At 37.3% G+C, this 17484-nt stretch overlaps 4 protein-coding genes and 1 long non-coding RNA gene across 5 annotated transcripts in view; 2 read left to right on the top strand and 3 right to left on the bottom strand.

Moving 5' to 3' along the window:
• Positions 1–2: 2 nt before the first annotated feature.
• On the bottom strand, positions 3–4811 carry Rab9 (RAS oncogene family member Rab9). The gene is made up of 2 exons (XM_043420205.1): positions 3241–4811; positions 3–3068 (listed from the first exon to the last, which is right to left on the bottom strand). Exons 1-2 carry the CDS (start codon positions 3679–3681, stop codon positions 2808–2810), a joined length of 702 nt encoding a protein of 233 aa, XP_043276140.1. The 5' UTR covers positions 3682–4811; the 3' UTR covers positions 3–2807.
• Positions 4812–4944: 133 nt separating this feature from the next.
• drosha (ribonuclease 3 drosha) lies at positions 4945–11717 on the top strand. The gene is made up of 9 exons (XM_043420195.1): positions 4945–5286; positions 5367–6534; positions 6796–7342; positions 7485–7902; positions 8067–9018; positions 9199–9408; positions 9487–9809; positions 9921–10066; positions 10305–11717. Exons 2-9 carry the CDS (start codon positions 5380–5382, stop codon positions 10907–10909), a joined length of 4356 nt encoding a protein of 1451 aa, XP_043276130.1. The 5' UTR covers positions 4945–5286; positions 5367–5379; the 3' UTR covers positions 10910–11717.
• Positions 11435–13238, bottom strand: LOC122411435 (mitochondrial mRNA pseudouridine synthase Trub2). Its single transcript, XM_043420201.1, has 3 exons — positions 12968–13238; positions 12374–12785; positions 11435–12126 (listed from the first exon to the last, which is right to left on the bottom strand). Exons 1-3 carry the CDS (start codon positions 13104–13106, stop codon positions 11679–11681), a joined length of 999 nt encoding a protein of 332 aa, XP_043276136.1. The 5' UTR covers positions 13107–13238; the 3' UTR covers positions 11435–11678.
• Positions 13239–13302: 64 nt separating this feature from the next.
• On the bottom strand, positions 13303–15490 carry LOC122411444 (uncharacterized). The gene is made up of 3 exons (XR_006261151.1): positions 15324–15490; positions 15047–15209; positions 13303–13379 (listed from the first exon to the last, which is right to left on the bottom strand). It is a non-coding gene; the product is annotated as an uncharacterized lncRNA (long non-coding RNA).
• LOC122411433 (uncharacterized) overlaps positions 14113–17484 on the top strand; it is a 37577-nt gene continuing 34205 nt past the window's right edge. Inside the window, exons 1-2 of the mRNA XM_043420198.1 lie at positions 14113–14343; positions 16012–16236. Coding sequence (XP_043276133.1) covers positions 14113–14343; positions 16012–16236 — 456 coding nt within the window. The remainder of the gene's footprint in view (positions 14344–16011; positions 16237–17484) is intronic.

The following is a 17484-nucleotide window of genomic DNA, read 5'->3' as shown; positions in this document are numbered from 1 at the left end:
CAGAGTGTCAACCTTTTATTTATTTTCCTGGAAGTACCTCGACGAGACATCGTTACAAAAATCCTTAAGGCATAGACACATCGTTTACAATACAATGTATTATTTCTTTTCCTCTGTAAACATGCCAGGAAAACTTATTGATTCATTCGCGCGATTAGTTTGGCTGGAGTAATCGATAAAATTGTGAACTATCGATTTTTTTTGCATTATCGCATTTTTATTATTTCCTTTCGCTCTGATTCGATTACAAAAATTCTTCCGATTCTATGACACCGATATTTCTTAAATAGAGACGACGCCCATTCGGCGGTATCGTGGAATATCGTTTATTTTGAGCAATCTTGATCATTTTCCTCTCACGATTATCTCCCAAATGTTCCAAAATATATATTGTGTATGAAATTTATCATTTTTCCCATATATTTTACAATCGATGAGAAGGAAACGAGGGATTTCTCTGTGATGATTTTTATTCGTTTCTTCATTTGTTTCGTGATGATATGAATTCTTTTATAATGGAAATATTTTTTCTTTCTACACGTTATGCTGCAGCGCTCTGCAAGGTCTAAATATTCTTAGGTTTGCGATAAATCGTACAAAAAAGCACCATTTAAATTAGATCGTTCGCTGGCTAACGTAGAAATCGATGGAATTTGAATAAACACATTTTTCACTTCGTAACGTAAATTACGAACTCCGTACGAAGATTTGAAACGCAGAGTTGAGCGTGGTGAATTTCTCGATAAATAAACATTTCGCTACTTCGAAGATTGACTTTTTTCTTGCTCATTTTATTCCAATTGAAATCTCGTCAGATTGATTAACCACGTGAAATACTTCATCACACGATCGATTGGAAACGAGATCAATGAAGATAAAACTGGGATAAAAACCGGACTATGCAATCGCCGTCGACAAATAATTAGTCAGTGAATTAAAGATTGACTCTAAAATATTAAAAAAGATACCCAACTCTGCGACAGAGACGCGTTTGCTTCAATGTAAATATTTCGGTTCGTCGAGAACGCTTATGCTAAAATTAACACTGCATACACTTCTTTCTCCATCATTTTGTTTTTGTTTTTTTTTTCTGAGAGCAGTGTCGGGAGTACGCGGGAAAATTTTAAGTTCTTTGCAATGTAAGATGGTTACATAGAATAAATCGTTCGTAAATCCGTGTACTGCACCGAGGGACGGATGCCAAATATTTAACGAAAGACTTGCAAGCAATGAAAAAAGAAAATATACTGCTCTCAGCCTCACAGCTCTTGCTGTGAGGATAAGGCGATTTTTCACGTGACAAAGCTATATATTTATTTATATAATAATAATATTTATATATTTTTTTATATTTATTACCAAAACGTAGGTCATTCGCGTCTATGAACCGTAATCAAGCGAATCACGATGAAAACTAATTTTATCACAAGCCAATGGTGTTACCAGTTATATATCAATATATATTTATATATTTTTCAATACTGCGAAAACCTCAGGAGCTGCACAGAGTACGGTACACTTTTTGACGATAGATTGCTGCCAATTTTTTATTTTTCGAGTCGACGTGACGACTCTGGTCTGAAGAATTTTTGCTCTGATTTCCCATTATTTCGCAAGCAGTGTACTTCGATTTAATTATCGCTGAGATCCGTTAATGTACAATTAGCGAAAAAATCACTTTTCTCTTTTCCCTCTCTTTCTCTCTCATTTCACATATTAAATCTTAAAATATTACGATTGCTATACAATTATTATAAAATAGTCCAATATGGCGCTCTTTCTCTTTCCTATTTGTTTCGTGTAACTGGGCAATCATTTTTGAGGGTTTGGGGGGAAATATGGTTGATTTAAGAATTAACGAATCGTTGCGTTGATCGGAGTGATTTTTTGTTTTAGTTTGCTTTTCGTTTCCATCAAATTATTTTGTTAGACCTAGAAAACACAAAATTTAGGCTGCGTATAAGACTTTAGATTTTTAGAATTTTAGTCTCAGTGGAAATAATAATAGAGATTGTGCTTGAGAATAAATTATTGTGAACGCACATTGATCAGTCGATATCATTCCTATAACGTCAATTCATTGCAATTCAAAATGAAATAATACATAAATAATCTTCACCTGATAGATTATCAGGGAGATCATAAAAAGCCCTTAAGATTATCAATTCAATAAAAAAAAACACTTTCGATCAGAGATGGACTCGTTGATTCATGGACATCACCTTTACCATTTTTTCAATATATTTTTATATTCCTCTCCATTTTCTATTGACAACAGAAAGGGCTAGAGTTTTGACAGAATGTGCTAAAATTATTGTAAACTAGAGCCAATGAGTTTTCAACTTTTCCAGTGTTGAAAACCATGGGATGATGGAAATAATTTTTATGTAATATTTAAAGAGTTTTGAAATCCTATTTCCCAAGATAATTCAACGAGCCCACTTCCAGTTCTTCTATATCTACAATTCCAAACATGTACCAATCTCTCTACTCTCATTCTTTCCTTTCTCTCAAGATAACACGAAAATAGCTGTTTGAAAAAACTTTGGTTCGCCACAAACAAAAAAAGAATACAACATCACTTCCATCGCAGTCTTAATTGAAATTTTCCACACAAGCTCTCAATACGTGCGAGCAGAGATAAAATACTTTTGTTCGTTTCATGCATGCAAACTTTGAATATTTTCGGCGGTAAAAATTGCTATATTTAACTGTAAATATTATGAAATATAAATATCCATTTATATTTCATATATATGTTTTCATACATGTATATCATATGAATATACAATCTGGCAAGAAAAAACCTACTCAGCCCCTGAAATCGGCATGCAACAGCTCGAACGATGGGGCGATTGTTGTTTTGATAAATCAACCGTGTCCTCGACCAGTGGACGTTCTAATCTTGCTTCCAAACGTGCCCAAGCCGCCACTGCTGCTCCAAATGCTGCTTCTACATTTGTTGCATTCTTCGCTGATGTTTCCACTAACGGAGGATCTCCATTCTCCGCGCACCAAGCTCTTGCTTCTTCTGTTGAAATTTGCTTCTCTGATTCAGCTACATCCACCTGCGGAAATTAGTTTCCAGATTTTATCATTCAGTAGTTGCACTTGTAAGTTTTTCTTTTTATATTTTTTAATTTTCAACGATGATAATTTGGAGTATTCCATATGAAAAAATTCAATAATTGTTAATAATAAAATGAATTAGAATTTGAGATATTTGACTAACTAACGTACTTTGTTTCCCACAACAATAAATGGAAATGTGGATCCTTCTTGAACGTCAGCATAATAAAGAAATTCTGTTCTCCAAAGTGCCAAATTTCTAAAGCTTGTTCTGTCGTCGACAGCGTAAGTGAGCAGGCAAATGTCTGAGCCGCGATAGAAGGGAGTTCTGAGAGTTTTGAATCTTTCCTGTCCAGCGGTGTCCCAAATTTGGAGAGTGTAGGCCTCGCCATTGATTTCAATATCCTTGTTCAAAAATTCAACACCTATAGTGTGCAAACTATATTCTTCAAAGTGATTAGAAACAAATCGATTCATGAGGCAAGATTTGCCAACTCCGCCATCACCCAAAATCACTACTTTCAAAAGTGTGGATCTTTGCGAATTTCTGTTTGCTGTGTTTCCACTTCTTGGGGCTCCAACCATGGTTGTATTATTTCCTGACATTTTCATAAATTTTCTGCGTTATTTTGGATATTACAATGATGATTTTTTGGAATCAAAATTATTTAGTCACTGCGCACGATTTTTTTTTTGTAATTTTAGTATACAACTGGCCGTTCTTTGTTGCACGAGTTTTTATTGATTCAAATTTTTAGTAATTTAATACTCCATTTAAATCTTTTAATTACGAGTTTTTCGATATCGACTTCTATCGATTACCAACGGATCAATTTTCGATGTTCAACAACAAAGAGCTTTTGGAGTTTCAATAGAAAAAGATTTTTTTTCAATGTACTTTAACAGTTTATCAACTGTCATTAATGTATCAAGGATATTTCCTCTCTTCGAAACTCGCTCGTCGTTGATTCGTCACTTTTCACATATTTCCACAATGTTTTCATGATTAATCACATCCTCAGGCGCGATGATGTTTTGTCACGTAGGAACAATGAATCAATTAAAATCGCGCTCTGAAAGACACGATTTTCTAGACGGGTCGTCTCTGTCTTAACCTCTAACTTGACATAAAGAGAACTTCGAGGACTGTCGTTTTTTGGCGATGCTTTAAATTTCATAAATTTTATGGCTTCGTTCATTCGAGGATTATTCTTTCACCGCGAGTAACCATTGGAATATTTTTTAAAAAAGAAGAATCCCCGTGATTTATATGACGCTTTTGTCCGCGGGTGAAAACTTGACAAGTTTATTCGTGTTCCATGTAAAAAAGTCAAATGCTGACTGACCGTTTATTGAGCAAGTGTGCTTAGATTAAAATATTTCTTGGCGTTTGTTTTCTGTCTCCGTCAAACGTCACTCGGCTGCCTGCTGATATTTTCTTTTTTCGCTGCAACACTGGATGACTTGACGGAGCCATTTGACACATTGCAGACGACACCGAAGGAACGCCCATAGTCCCGCGCCACTCGCTTTTCTTCTTCAATATGGCTACTGTTTCACTCACAGTCTGCCACTAAAATTTATAAAAATTTTCCAAAGGTTTTTACTTTTTCTCCCGGTATAGAATTTGCCTCGGTACACGATGATTTCTCTTTTTTGTTGCTAAATATGATCTGCTCCGTCATTGCACGTGACTGTCTCTGGCAAAATCCAAAAATTGCAATTATTCTGAAACAGCAGTTCTAAAACGCGCCATTAAAATGATTCATTTCCCCGATTTCCTGCAACAATTATGACATATCAAAATGATAAACTGTTGTTTTCCAATGAAAAACCATATCCTTTGTCCACAATAAACAGCGAAAATTATTTTAAGGATCGAGCCGATTTATCATTTTTTTTTCAAATAAAATCCAATGGCGTTGATCAGGTGTTTCCGGAAAAATTATTCGTTCTACGATTCCCCGCCAGGCGACTTACGTGACAATGTTGGGTGGATTATTATTGTTATAACAATCAGCTGCTACTGATGATGAAGTGCACTGTGTCAAAAAAATCGTGTGTAACAATTAATTTTATCGTTTCAAAAATGTTTAATCATAAAAAAATCTCGATCGTTCAACAGTGAAAATATGGCAAAAGGAATTATGCATTTACGTACTTAACCTAAAAACACATCCCTGCAGACGAAAAACTACTTATTTTTGTATTTTTGAGGTATTCAAAAGGTTTTTCAGTTTCAAGTTCCATGATTATTTTTCAACAAGAGTGTTATAAAAAAATGTAATATTTTTCAGGAATTGAAAAAAAATGGCAAACCCACCACCAAATTACAATCAATTTGGAGTATCTTGGAACTCTGCACCTCCCCAACCACCAGGATACTACACAATCCCACCCCCCAATTTCCCTCCTCCAAATTTAAGCCAGCCTCCTCCGAGCTTTACAGTCCCTCCACCAAGTTTGACTGATGGAAAGTCTGTAAATTCTGTTCCTCCTTATAATTCCAGTGAAGTTTCTTATTCCCCAATGTTGTCTGTTCCTTATCCACAGTTTCCTTACCAAAATGCTCTTCCAGTGCAATGTTCGGAGAACTATTATCCTGTATATGGGCAGAATGCACCTGGGCCTGGAAACTGCGACTGGGAATCAAGAACAGTGTATCGGATGTCAGGGAGCTCTGACTGGGGAGACAGTGGGAATTCTGCAAGCTGGCGATCGCAAGAATCGATAGAGAGTTCATGGCCTGAGTCGGAAAAAGGTCGTGGTCCTGAGAAAAAGATCAGGCGTAGAAATGAGTCCAACGAGAGAAAATCTGACTGGAGATGGATGGATAAAAAATCTTCCAGGGATCGTCATCCGAGTAGAAAGCATTCTAGAAGCCCTGAGTACAATTCTCGGTCTTCAAGATCCCGTTACGATCCTCCGAGGCACGAGGACGATCGACATAGACCACGTGAACGTGACAGATACAGTAAAAATCGTTCGACTCCCCGAGATTATGGGCCTGATATAGGAGATGCAGGTCGCAAAAGTCATAGAGACTTACACGTGTCCCCAAGATCTTCTTTGAGTACAGGAAGATCGCGAGAACGGAGCAAACCTCGAAGAAGATCCAAGTCCCAGGATTCTCACACTTCAAAGAACTCTCTTCCTCCGGCTCCAGTTATTGCAAAACCCAAAATTCTCACTGAAAGAGAAATTCTTTTGGAAAAATATCGTCGACATTATTGCGCTACTAGCAAAGATATGGAAAGAAAATTGAATGAATTAAGTGCTATTGGAACTGATGAAATTATCGAAAACGAGAAAAAAGTTTGGACCAGGACTGCTCCGGCTGATCTTTATTATACGAGGGATGAAAATAATCCTAGAATTATGAGAAGCACCGCTAAATTGAGGGAACTTTGCACTATTTTTAAACATTTACTACTCGATCGAGCTGCTGTTGCAAGGGCAAGTCAAGTAAGTAAAAAAACAACCACGTTGAAAGAGAATATTTTCACCGTGCTACATATGATATCTCACTGAGAAAGAGTCTGACAAAAAAAGCACATTGTTAGACTTTTCTATTCAAAATTTCGTTCTGAATAAGTAAACAACGATAAACTTCCATGCCGGAAGTCATGTATATTTTTTAGTACGATGAACAATTTTTGTCTGCTACATTTTAAAAAATTGAAGGAGAGTCGTTAAGTAATTATTTTAAATAAAAAATATTTCTAGCCCCCTTATGAGCCACCACCAAGGAAAACAAGAGCCCGTTTGTGTCGACACAAATCAGAAGCATGCAGTAGTTCATCAGACAGCGACAGTTCAATGGACGAGGACGATCGAACGATGGAAGAATTAATGGCCAAAAAACAACATCCGCAGAGATTACATCCAGAAATGTGGTTCAACGATCCTGGAGAAATGAATGATGGACCTCTTTGTCGATGTAGCGCAAAATCACGGAGATCCGGAATTCGACATGGAATTTACGCCGGCGAGAGTGTCGTCAATCGTTGCGATCTCAATTCCAATAACGCTGACAAGTTACACCATTACAGAATCACTATCAGCCCTCCTACAAATTTTCTCACCAAAACTCCTACGATCATAAAACACGACGAGCACGAATTCATATTCGAAGGATTTTCTATGCTCTCTCATTTTCCACTCGTCAAATTACCCACGTGCAAAGTTATTCGGTTTAATATCGAATACACTATTCTTTACATCGAGGAAAAGTTGCCTGAAAACTTTACGATACAAGAACTCGATTATTTTCGTAAGTATTTTATCCAATTAATTTTTTGCCCTATTCATTTTAGTTTTAACAATCTAAAAACGAATCAACCACTTTGAAAACGATGAAACAACATTCAGACATACAAACATTGAATTTTCTTCACTTTTTGTTTTGTTCCCAGAGGATTATCTTTTCAAAGAAATTCTGGAGCTCGTTGATTTCGATCTCCACGCTGCCCAGGACAATTCTGGATGCGGGCAGTTTCATTTCATGCCTAGATTCGTGAGAGATTTACCGGACAAAGGCCAAGAAATACTCTCGATGAACGAAGTGCTGAATTATTTGATAAAAAGCAGTACGTTATTGATCGAACCCGAGGACCTTCCGAGACTCGTAGAAATGCCACAATATCAGTGGCAAAATTTTGCGGACGAAGTCAAAGGCATGGTTGTTACTTATCCTGGGAAAAAACCGTGCAGCGTTCGAGTCGATCAATTGGATCGCGATCAAACCGATCAACCACCCGGTGTTCTTGCTTATCCCGAAATCGTGCATTTTGGCATTCGGCCACCGCAGCTCAGTTACGCCGGCAATGCAGAGTACGTTTAACGATTACGATCGACCATATTCAAATTTAGTCACAAATATAACGCGGCTCTCTATTTTTTAATTTCCAAGTCAAAAACAGAACTTTTCTGCTCATTGCAATTATCATATAGTCAAATAGAAATACTTTGTTTAATTTAGTGATGAATTATTCTAGTTACCAAAAAGCCTGGAGGGACTATGTGAAGTTTCGTCATTTATTGGCAAATATGCCAAAGCCAAGTTTCGAGGACAAGCGTAAACTGGAGGCGAAAGAAAACAAATTACAAGAATTACGTACGCAGAGTAAAATGAAGAGGGACGTAACGGTGGACGTGAGCTCGGAGGGTTTTTACAGAACAGGAATAATGTGTGACATCGTGCAGCACGCGATGTTGATTCCCGTGCTGGTGTGTCATCTGCGATTCCACAAATCGTTGGACAATTTGGAGAAAACGCTCAACTACAAATTTCAAAATCGTTATCTCTTGCAATTGGCACTGACGCATCCGAGTTATCGCGAAAATTTCGGCACGAATCCTGATCACGCGAGAAATTCATTGACCAATTGTGGAATACGTCAACCTGAGTACGGTGATCGTAGAATTCATTATATGAACACGAGGAAGCGAGGGATCAATACCCTCATAAATATCATGTCGAGATTCGGCGCTCGGAGAGAGACCGAATCGTCAATCGCGCACAACGAGAGATTAGAATTTTTAGGTGATGCTGTCGTTGAGTTTCTCACCTCCATACACCTTTTCCACATGTTTCCTGACCTCGAAGAAGGCGGGTTAGCCACTTATCGAGCTGCCATTGTTCAAAATCAACATTTGGCTGTTCTTGCTAAAAAATTGAACCTCGAACAATACATGCTTTATGCACATGGCAGTGATCTCTGCCACGATCTCGAGTTACGTCATGCCATGGCCAATTGCTTCGAAGCTCTCATGGGATCCTTGTTCCTCGATGGCGGCATCAATGTCGGCGATCACGTATTTGGGTCAACCCTCTTCAAAGATGAAGTCGAACTTTATAAAGTCTGGGTCAATTATCCTAGGCATCCTCTACAAGAACAAGAACCCACTGGTGATAGACAGTGGATACCAAGCTTCGAACTCTTACAGGTAGGTTTTTAACGATCAATTTTTATTTGAATGCTCTAAATTTATGATCTTGACTCTTGGAAATCTTACTTTCGTGCAAATATGATTTTCTTAGATTCCATTTTTTACATTTGGAAAGATCACTTAATGCTGTACCAATTTGTTCAATTTCTGCATCAAAATTTGTCGTTTTTTTTTCAGAAATTGACAAAATTCGAAGATTCAATTGGTATAGAATTTACGCACATAAGATTGCTGGCTCGAGCTTTTACGGATCGAAGTATCGGCTACACGAATTTGACCTTGGGTTCGAATCAGAGGCTTGAATTTCTCGGAGACACGGTGCTACAATTGATCGTTTCTGAATATTTGTACAAATTTTTTCCCGAGCATCACGAGGGCCATTTGTCGGTAAGAGAAGGAGTGCACAATATTTTTTCTGAAGCAATTTTGTTTCTCATCGTTTCAATTGAGGATTTTTGTACACAGCTTTTGCGGAGTTCTCTCGTCAACAACAAAACTCAAGCCGTCGTTTGCGACGATTTGGGAATGACTCAGTACGCTCTTTACGGAAATCCTAAAGCTGAATTGAAGACGAAAGATCGTGCGGATTTGCTGGAAGCTTTTTTGGGCGCGCTGTACGTCGACAAAGGCTTGGAATATTGTAAAGTCTTCTGCGATGTTTGTTTCTTCCCACGTTTGCAAGACTTTATTATGAATCAAGACTGGAACGATCCGAAGAGCAAATTGCAACAATGCTGTTTGACCCTGAGAACTATGGATGGAGGAGAACCCGATATCCCGGTCTACAAGTGAGCAGCGATTTTAACCGAAAAATAACCAAAAATCAATTAGAATTCATTCATACTTGAAACCTCACAGGCTCGAAGTTTGATCGTAAATTCAATTTTCTTTATTTTCAGAGTTATCGAGTGCAAAGGTCCAACCAATACGCGAGTTTACACGGTCGCTGTTTATTTTCAAGGAAAACGTCTGGCAAAAGCTTCTGGACACAGCATTCAAGAAGCGGAGATGAATTCGGCGAAAGAAGCCCTCGAAAAATCACAAGGTAGAAAAAAAAAGAAGGGATGACGATCTATTATCTCGTATTTTTGATAGAACAAATGCAAAGCTCGAAATACACGAGAATTTCAAAACAATAAGAAAAATTATTCCAATAATATTTCGAACTAAATCGTTCTTGGAATATTTTTGAATGAATTTAAATTGAAAAACTTCTTGCGAGTACATAAATTGCGAACATAAATTTTCAAATTGTTATAAAAATGGAAAAAAATAAATTACAGATTTGTTTCCGCAACTGGACCATCAGAAACGCGTGATAGCAAAAAGCATGAAAATGCAGCAATGGCCGAATCGTTCGAAGCTCCGCGGGAATCAAACGAGAGAAGAAAAGTTCGAAAGTTCAGATTTTTCTCATAAAAAGCGACGAAGTAGAAGTCGAGATCTTGAGCGCAGTGATCAAAGATCGAGGGACCGTTACGACAGTTCGGATAGACGAAAATTTGAGGGTCGCGAAGGGACGACGAAGGACAGGAGACAAAAAGTGGACATGAGAAAGAAAAAATCAGGTGTAGAAATAACAGAAATTCGAGAATCAGAGGTAGAGTCGAGGGGCGGAAACTCATCGGAAAAGATGAGAAATCTCGACCGTACGAATGAGAATAAAAATTCCGAAACTCTGATCTTCGACGGTACGGAAACAACGAATATTTCTAGTCAAAGTAGTAAAAAAACTGATGATAATTCTCGGAAATTGACCAGTGGACGGAACAGAAAACGCGCACATTGTTTCGATAAAAGAGAATCAAGCAGTGATGATGATAATATACCTGAACAATACCGTACCAGTAATTTCACGTGCCAGGCAGAAAAAAAATTGAAATCTTGACTTTTCCCGCAGTCAATTGATTGTAAATACAAAAATTCAAGCGTTTTCAAGGTACTTTGTCATTTTATATTGATCGGATATGGAACACGCCAATCAAATTGTTTCCTATTCCATAATCATGTTTTAGGTTTAATATACGTTGTTTATAGAGTAAATGCTATTTTTTCTAGTGTGCAGTTTTCATTTTGATTTTTGAGAAATATTATTTTTTTCAGTCTTGAAAATGAAACTATAATATTTTGGAAACCTCGTTATCATTTTCAGACATTGATACAAGAATTTTTAGTTAATTGGCATATTAATAAAAATTGTATTCCAATTGAGTGAGAAAGACATTCACAATTTAGTCAAATTCTATATGGATTTAATCTCATTGAGTAATTATAATATTTGTTACCGATTTGACAAAATCGATGACTGAAAATTTTCCTCCCAGCACAATGATTCCAATATCGATTCTTACTAAATCGCAAGTGCAATTGTGCCAATTTTTCAACTGTAAATGAATGAAAAATCGTATAAAAATTATTGGAAAACAACGAAAATTTGTTTTTAATTTTAAAATAATATTTTACAGATTTAATACCATTTCTTAATTCCTCAGATTATAAAACTGCATATTCAAGTTCTTTCAGAACTTATTCACCGTTCTTTTTTTCTTGACCAAACTGAACGATCGAACATTTGTTGGGACACTTCAAATCGACTCGAAAACAAGAGGATACAAAGAGCAATTATTTATAGACATAATTCGTTTTTCTGTACAATTTCATTTAGCTTGAGTCTCAATCTGTGGAATTTTCTGGGATTCTATTTGTTCCTCGCTAAAGTATTCTTTCAGTATGGGGTCTTGTTGATGCGTCATGAATTTATTTTGTTTAAGTAGTTTCAATACTCTCGCCATATTGTCCGTTATGCATCGAAGATCCCATTGTTTCTTGAGAAGAGCGTGCTCCAAATTAAAAATACCAAATCGTACACACTGAATGAGAGTACACGTCGCTGTACTTCGTACTTCCATTCCAAGGTGGTGAACTAAGCTTTTCAAAAACATGTGGTCTTCGTTCGTACAGACAATTTCGAGAGTGAATTCCGGAGGTTTGAAGTCAACACACTTTATAGAATATACCATTGGGACTTTGTTATCAGCTGGCCTTATTGGACCTTGAACTGCTAAGTCATAAGCTGCTTGACTTTGCAGTGGAACGCCGCATATTCTGGAAAAAATAAAAACACTATTTTAACGCAATGAATTTCTTTCATTTTCACTATAACTATCCATACGTTTAATTTATTTTCTTTTCAAGAACACCACATAGATTAATAGGTTATTAATTGAAAAAAAGTTTTATTTTAATTGGCAGTTAGTTTTGTTTCCGAGTCAACTGTACAGACCTTGAGAAGCAAATGGTTGATGAAGTAAATATCTGTTGAAATTAATCAGTGTAAAAAAATTGAGCTCACTTGAACATTTCCTTTTGGTGAGAAGATTGCATAGCAGCGCAGATCATATCAATATGATGTCGATGCACATGATTGTAAGTTGTTTTTTCTGCAATTTTGCCATTGATGAAATAATTGTCGGTGGCTTGTCCCAGAATGCCTTTAACTCTGTAGAACCTTGCATGTTTAGCATCTCTGATTGCACGAGCAGTTCTGGTACCCTTTCCGATACCAACAACAAGGATACCAGACATATCAAAATGCAACCAATTTGCCACTAACATTTTAACGTCTTCGATTCGATAACGAGGACCCGTCAACAGAGGATGGTCAGCCCAACTAGGTCCAACTGTGACTGTCATTTCTTTATTCGTTGGACCCTCAATAAATACATGATCCCTCGGTGGACGTTGTTTTAAATTTGTATTCAAATCTTGATTGAAAAATTTATTTGAGCATAAGCAATTTTAAAAGGAACAATACAATTAATTTTTTAGTGAAAAAGTCAGTGATCGCTAATAAATGTTGATTAACCTGAACCATGAAATGTGGATTTTAAATAATCTGTGATTATTGATTAGTAAATTTATGATCGATTTTCGGAAAACGACTAACCTCTGCATAAATGAACTTTAACCGTGTGAAGAGTTTGCGCCATATATTCTCTGGGTGGTTTATAAAGGATGATCGTACCGTGCAACATGTGCCACACATTTTGTGCTTTATCTGTTAACTGCAGAATATTTCGCACCATTATTGTATTTTTAATAAAAAAATGCGTTTAGAAAAAATTTTAACACATGTTTTTCCTCTGGATCGAAAATCAAAACATTGAAAAGCCGACAATGATAACAGCGCTACAATGATTCTAATTATATATACTATATATTTTACAACTTACAGCTCAGTCGATAACGAAACGAGGAGCATAGTTAACAATTCTGCCGTTCGGCAGCGCGCGTAGCACGGCACTTCACTCGATTGGGATGATTGCGATCTCCCGCATATTTTTGATGTTTTTCTCGTACTGCATTGAAAAATTTATTTCTGTACCTGCTTTGTAGCAGGTATAGAAATAAATTTTTTTCGATATTAGTCGAATACATACAAAATAAACGATCAAAGAACCATGCCCTCCACTGAAAGGAATCAACACGAGAAATTTTGCACAAGTTTTTCGTAAGTATAGAATAAAGTTTATTTTCATTCTACAGATTTTTCATTACTGGAACGTGCCTTCAAATAAATACGTTGCGACCTCAATTTTGAAGCCATAACTCTTCGGCAGCGCATTGTTGCAGTCTGAATTGCCGTGTGTATTTACAAGTTTTAATGACATTGTTATCCCTGTTATACTACTGATAAAATCGTTACAAATATTCTTCATCAATAATCATTTCGCGGATTTCACTGGTATTGAATGTTTATTAAACTTTTCCCTGTTGGCTTTGCAAAACGGTCGGTTACAATATTTGTAGGGATTTTGGAAAGAGTCAACAAACGTGCATATTTATTATTTGATAAGATCGAGTTTTTTGTTTACCATTGAAGCGGCGTGGCGTGACAACTATATATAAATGTGCGAATAAGCAAGATTGAGTGACGGTTGAAGGGGTATCAAGGGGAAGGGATGAAACGAAGCAACCGAACTTGCGGGTGCTGGGGTGGGGGAGTGCAGGAGCCGGAATCGGGAAATAAGCTCGTGCTGCGTCGGGGGGTTCGAGGCACTCGCTGGTCTCTCGATAGCTTCAGTCGCTGCGATGGAGCTTCGGGAAATGAGCGTCGTCGCGTCCGCGGAGGAGACCGCTGAACTCCTGCCTAATCAGACTCACGATGATAATGACGACGAAAGCTATTTCATTGATTACGCGATACAAAAGGAAATTATAAATCGTAATCGATGCACCGCGAGTCGTCGATTATTAAGTCAAGTCGCTAATTATCCGGAATTTAACGTAACAAACAGCAATCAACAAAATTTTCATCAAAAGGTGGGAATAAGCCTTTTTCCACGAAATCCCTTATTTATTTTTAATATTCGATCTTCACGATTCTGTCTAGTTAAAAATCGACCAAATTCTTTTCGAATTCCATACAATTTATGAATATTTAGAGCGGATCCGAACGTCATGCACTTGTTTTTCGAACGTATGGCCAAAAAAGGTTATTTCATTTCGAAAATTCGAAATCAAATTTCTATTTTCGATTCGTAACTCGATTCTCGGCAATGAACGATAAAAAAAAAATGAATTGAGAGCTCCTTTGAAAAAATCGTTGGAAAAAACAATTAGCGAAACTTTCACTTTCGACTTTGAATGTTTACGTGTTTACGTGAATGAGACATCATCGTCTGAACCCACGTAAACAAAGAAATATTCATCCTATTTTGTATTGAAAAGAAAAAAATATTAATCTTGTTGTTCGAAAGAGAACTGTTGACATTTTTGTACATATACCGCAGTGTGTGTGTGTGTGTGCAAGCATTCAAGGGCCGCAAGTTTCTCGAGAGACTCGAGACGTTTTTCCCCTCGCTACGCCTTAGGTGATTTCCTTTTTCATGAACGAGCTTATTAGACTTTTCTGGGCGCATATGAAAGTCGATGTAACAGCTTCGTCATAAAAAAGGGCTTTGAAAAATTTATTTGTTTTATTTACCACACTGTAAACGAAATACTTCAATAAGTAAATACAAACCTTGAGAAAACTTTTTGTTGTGCTGCTCGAGTGTTTTTTTTTGACGCACTGTTCTCGATTTTCTTGGAATGCGAACTCCTCCGTGATGTTCAACGTTCACGGGGTTCATGTGTCATCAAAATTTCTTTGCTTTTCTTTGAAATTGGATCTCGACACGGAGAACCTGCAAGTAATTGGAATAATTCAATTGAGGGTTAGGAATGCAGTGTCGATCTTTTGAGAGAATGTTCCTCTTTGAGAAATTTGAGGTTAAGAAATTCAATAATTTCCATCTTACGAGAAATTCACAATTTTCTCTCGACTAAAGTTGACACTATCGCCTTTGTGTCGAAATTCGAAGCGTCTTTAAACTATTTATCTGACACTTTTTATTATTTTAACCACAAATAATTTAAACACGCTGAAAAATCGACAACGCGGAATCGCGAAAACTTCGTGCTTCGATACCTGTCGAATGGTGGGGCTGTGAAGTTTTCGAGCAAAAAAATAACGCCTCGGTGTACACGTACACGTTGAGGGAGCAAGCACGTGTTAGTAATTAATTGCTTTTTCGCACTGAAAAAAAAAAGAAAAATCTCATTACGTTCTCTCTTTTGATAAATCCTTTTTTCTGAGCTAACGAACCCTCGCGGATACATTTACAGCCTCGTAACTTACTCGTGCAACTATAACGTTGACTTTCGGAATAAAAGCAACGCGGTTCTCCTTTATTTCGAAACAATCGAATGTAATTTCTTTTTAAACGTTTTCCCCCTTTCAAGGCGGAAAAAGTCTCGATGAATGGCTTCGAAAAGGAATTTAAATTTGTTCCATTCAAACTGAAAATAAGCAATTGTTTAATAAACTTTTTCTCTTCGATTGTTTCTCCCGGTGCCAGTCGCGGAAATTTTCTCGCTTTCAAATTTTTTAAAATACAAACGAATTATTCGAAATGACTTTTCGCTCTTTTGGCTTTCGACCCTCAGGAGTTTCCATGCATCAGCTTCATTCACACTTCCGGTCCGAATTGGCCACCCTCCCGTAAACGCGAAGAGGCAAAAGCACTTGAGAACCTTCGGAAACGCGTCGAACAGTCAAAACTATTCAAGGCCAATCAGATCTCGGATCCGGGAGGACCCGCGACAACCTCGACCCAGCTCAATGAAGAACAACTCCAGCAGCTCGACAATCGGCCGAAACTTTTGAAAAAAGTAAGTTTTTCATCATAATTTCTGAAAAATTGAAAAAAATTCAAGTTCGTTGATTTTTATCGATGTTCGAGTTCAAAAATTCAAAAAACCGACGCGAACCATTCGATTTTTTCAATTAGTTCATCCATAAAAATCAATGAACCAGTAAAAAAATTTTTAACCTCCTCAACGTGAAAAAATTGTTGCAAAACTCTCTCCACGAGCATTTTTTCATGGCGAAATATTTCCTCAAAAATCCTGTTACCAGAAGAAACGATGGAATCGAGCAATTTATTAAAAATTTCCACATTTTTTACTCGTATGAATAATTTTCGATGAAAAGAAGCGATTCAGGGTGAAATTTGGCTCGATATTGAGCGAACGTTTTCTGCATTTCTCTTTCCCATTTTCCAGTAAATGATTCGGGGTGAAGCGAGATAATAATATATTCATACAAATTTGTTGAGCGATCGTGTGGAGTCGGAGAAAAATGGAGGAAGCGGAGAAGCCGGAGAGGGAGCAGAATGCAAAAGTGGTGTATAACACAGGAAGGCTATAATGGATCACGTAACACATAACGTGCGGATAAACGGCGCGACGGACTGTGCGAGGGAGTGAAAAAATGAAAGGTCGAATTATCGGAACGTGGATCCAGTTAATGTCGAAGAAAAACCCTCAAATGAGAACGAATCGAAGCGACTGAATTCGTCAAGAATCTCGAGTACAAATCCTCGCTTTCCTTGCCCATCGAGAGAGCTCCCCACTATAAGGAGATGATTCAACAATCTTTTCTCCTCGACTTATTTTCGGTCGCAATTGGACGTAGAACGTTCGTCGTATCCAAGAGTGTTACGACTCAACGTTCATATAAAATGAATATTAGCGACACATTTGGGAATTCATCTCAATAATGCAACGATGCATATATAATTCGTGGCACATTGCATATCCATCGAATTGAAAGCTCTTGGAGCGCAAGAAGCTAAATGGAAATTGGCTCGAATAAATTACAAATCGATCTATTGATACAGCGAGGACGCGACGGGATAGTGAATGTTCGCCGGGGAGGGGGAATTGAAATTCGTATTGAAAGACTGTTGAAAATATTCATCATGCCTCGGGATATCGATCCCTGAAATATTAGACGCAGTCTCTAAAACTAAAAGCCCCTCCAGTTTCGAAGATCCACTTTTCCATACTGAATTACCGTGGCCAATTTACCCCGGAAATTGTGTTGGAGCAATAAACCTGTAAATTACTGTACTACGT

Source organism: Venturia canescens, chromosome 5 (genome assembly GCF_019457755.1).
Source record: "Venturia canescens isolate UGA chromosome 5, ASM1945775v1, whole genome shotgun sequence".
Classification (NCBI taxonomy): Eukaryota; Metazoa; Arthropoda; class Insecta; order Hymenoptera; family Ichneumonidae; genus Venturia; species Venturia canescens.
The sequence above is the reverse complement of the archived record's forward strand: the minus strand, read 5'-3'. Positions and strand labels throughout refer to the sequence as shown.

Excerpts from the sequence above, each read along its gene's own strand:
- drosha (XM_043420195.1), top strand. The coding sequence starts at position 5,380 with ATGGCAAACCCACCACCAAATTACAATCAATTTGGAGTATCTTGGAAC. Across the intron at positions 9,810-9,920 it reads CCCGATATCCCGGTCTACAA|AGTTATCGAGTGCAAAGGTC; the intron begins GTGAGCAGCGAT and ends CTTTATTTTCAG. Across the intron at positions 10,067-10,304 it reads AGCCCTCGAAAAATCACAAG|ATTTGTTTCCGCAACTGGAC; the intron begins GTAGAAAAAAAA and ends AATAAATTACAG.
- LOC122411435 (XM_043420201.1), bottom strand. The coding sequence starts at position 13,106 with ATGGTGCGAAATATTCTGCAGTTAACAGATAAAGCACAAAATGTGTGG. Across the intron at positions 12,786-12,967 it reads TAAAGTTCATTTATGCAGAG|ATTTGAATACAAATTTAAAA; the intron begins GTTAGTCGTTTT and ends TTTTCAATCAAG. Across the intron at positions 12,127-12,373 it reads CACCAAAAGGAAATGTTCAA|AATATGCGGCGTTCCACTGC; the intron begins GTGAGCTCAATT and ends TATTTTTTCCAG.
- Rab9 (XM_043420205.1), bottom strand. The coding sequence starts at position 3,681 with ATGAAAATGTCAGGAAATAATACAACCATGGTTGGAGCCCCAAGAAGT. Across the intron at positions 3,069-3,240 it reads TTATTGTTGTGGGAAACAAA|GTGGATGTAGCTGAATCAGA; the intron begins GTACGTTAGTTA and ends TAATTTCCGCAG.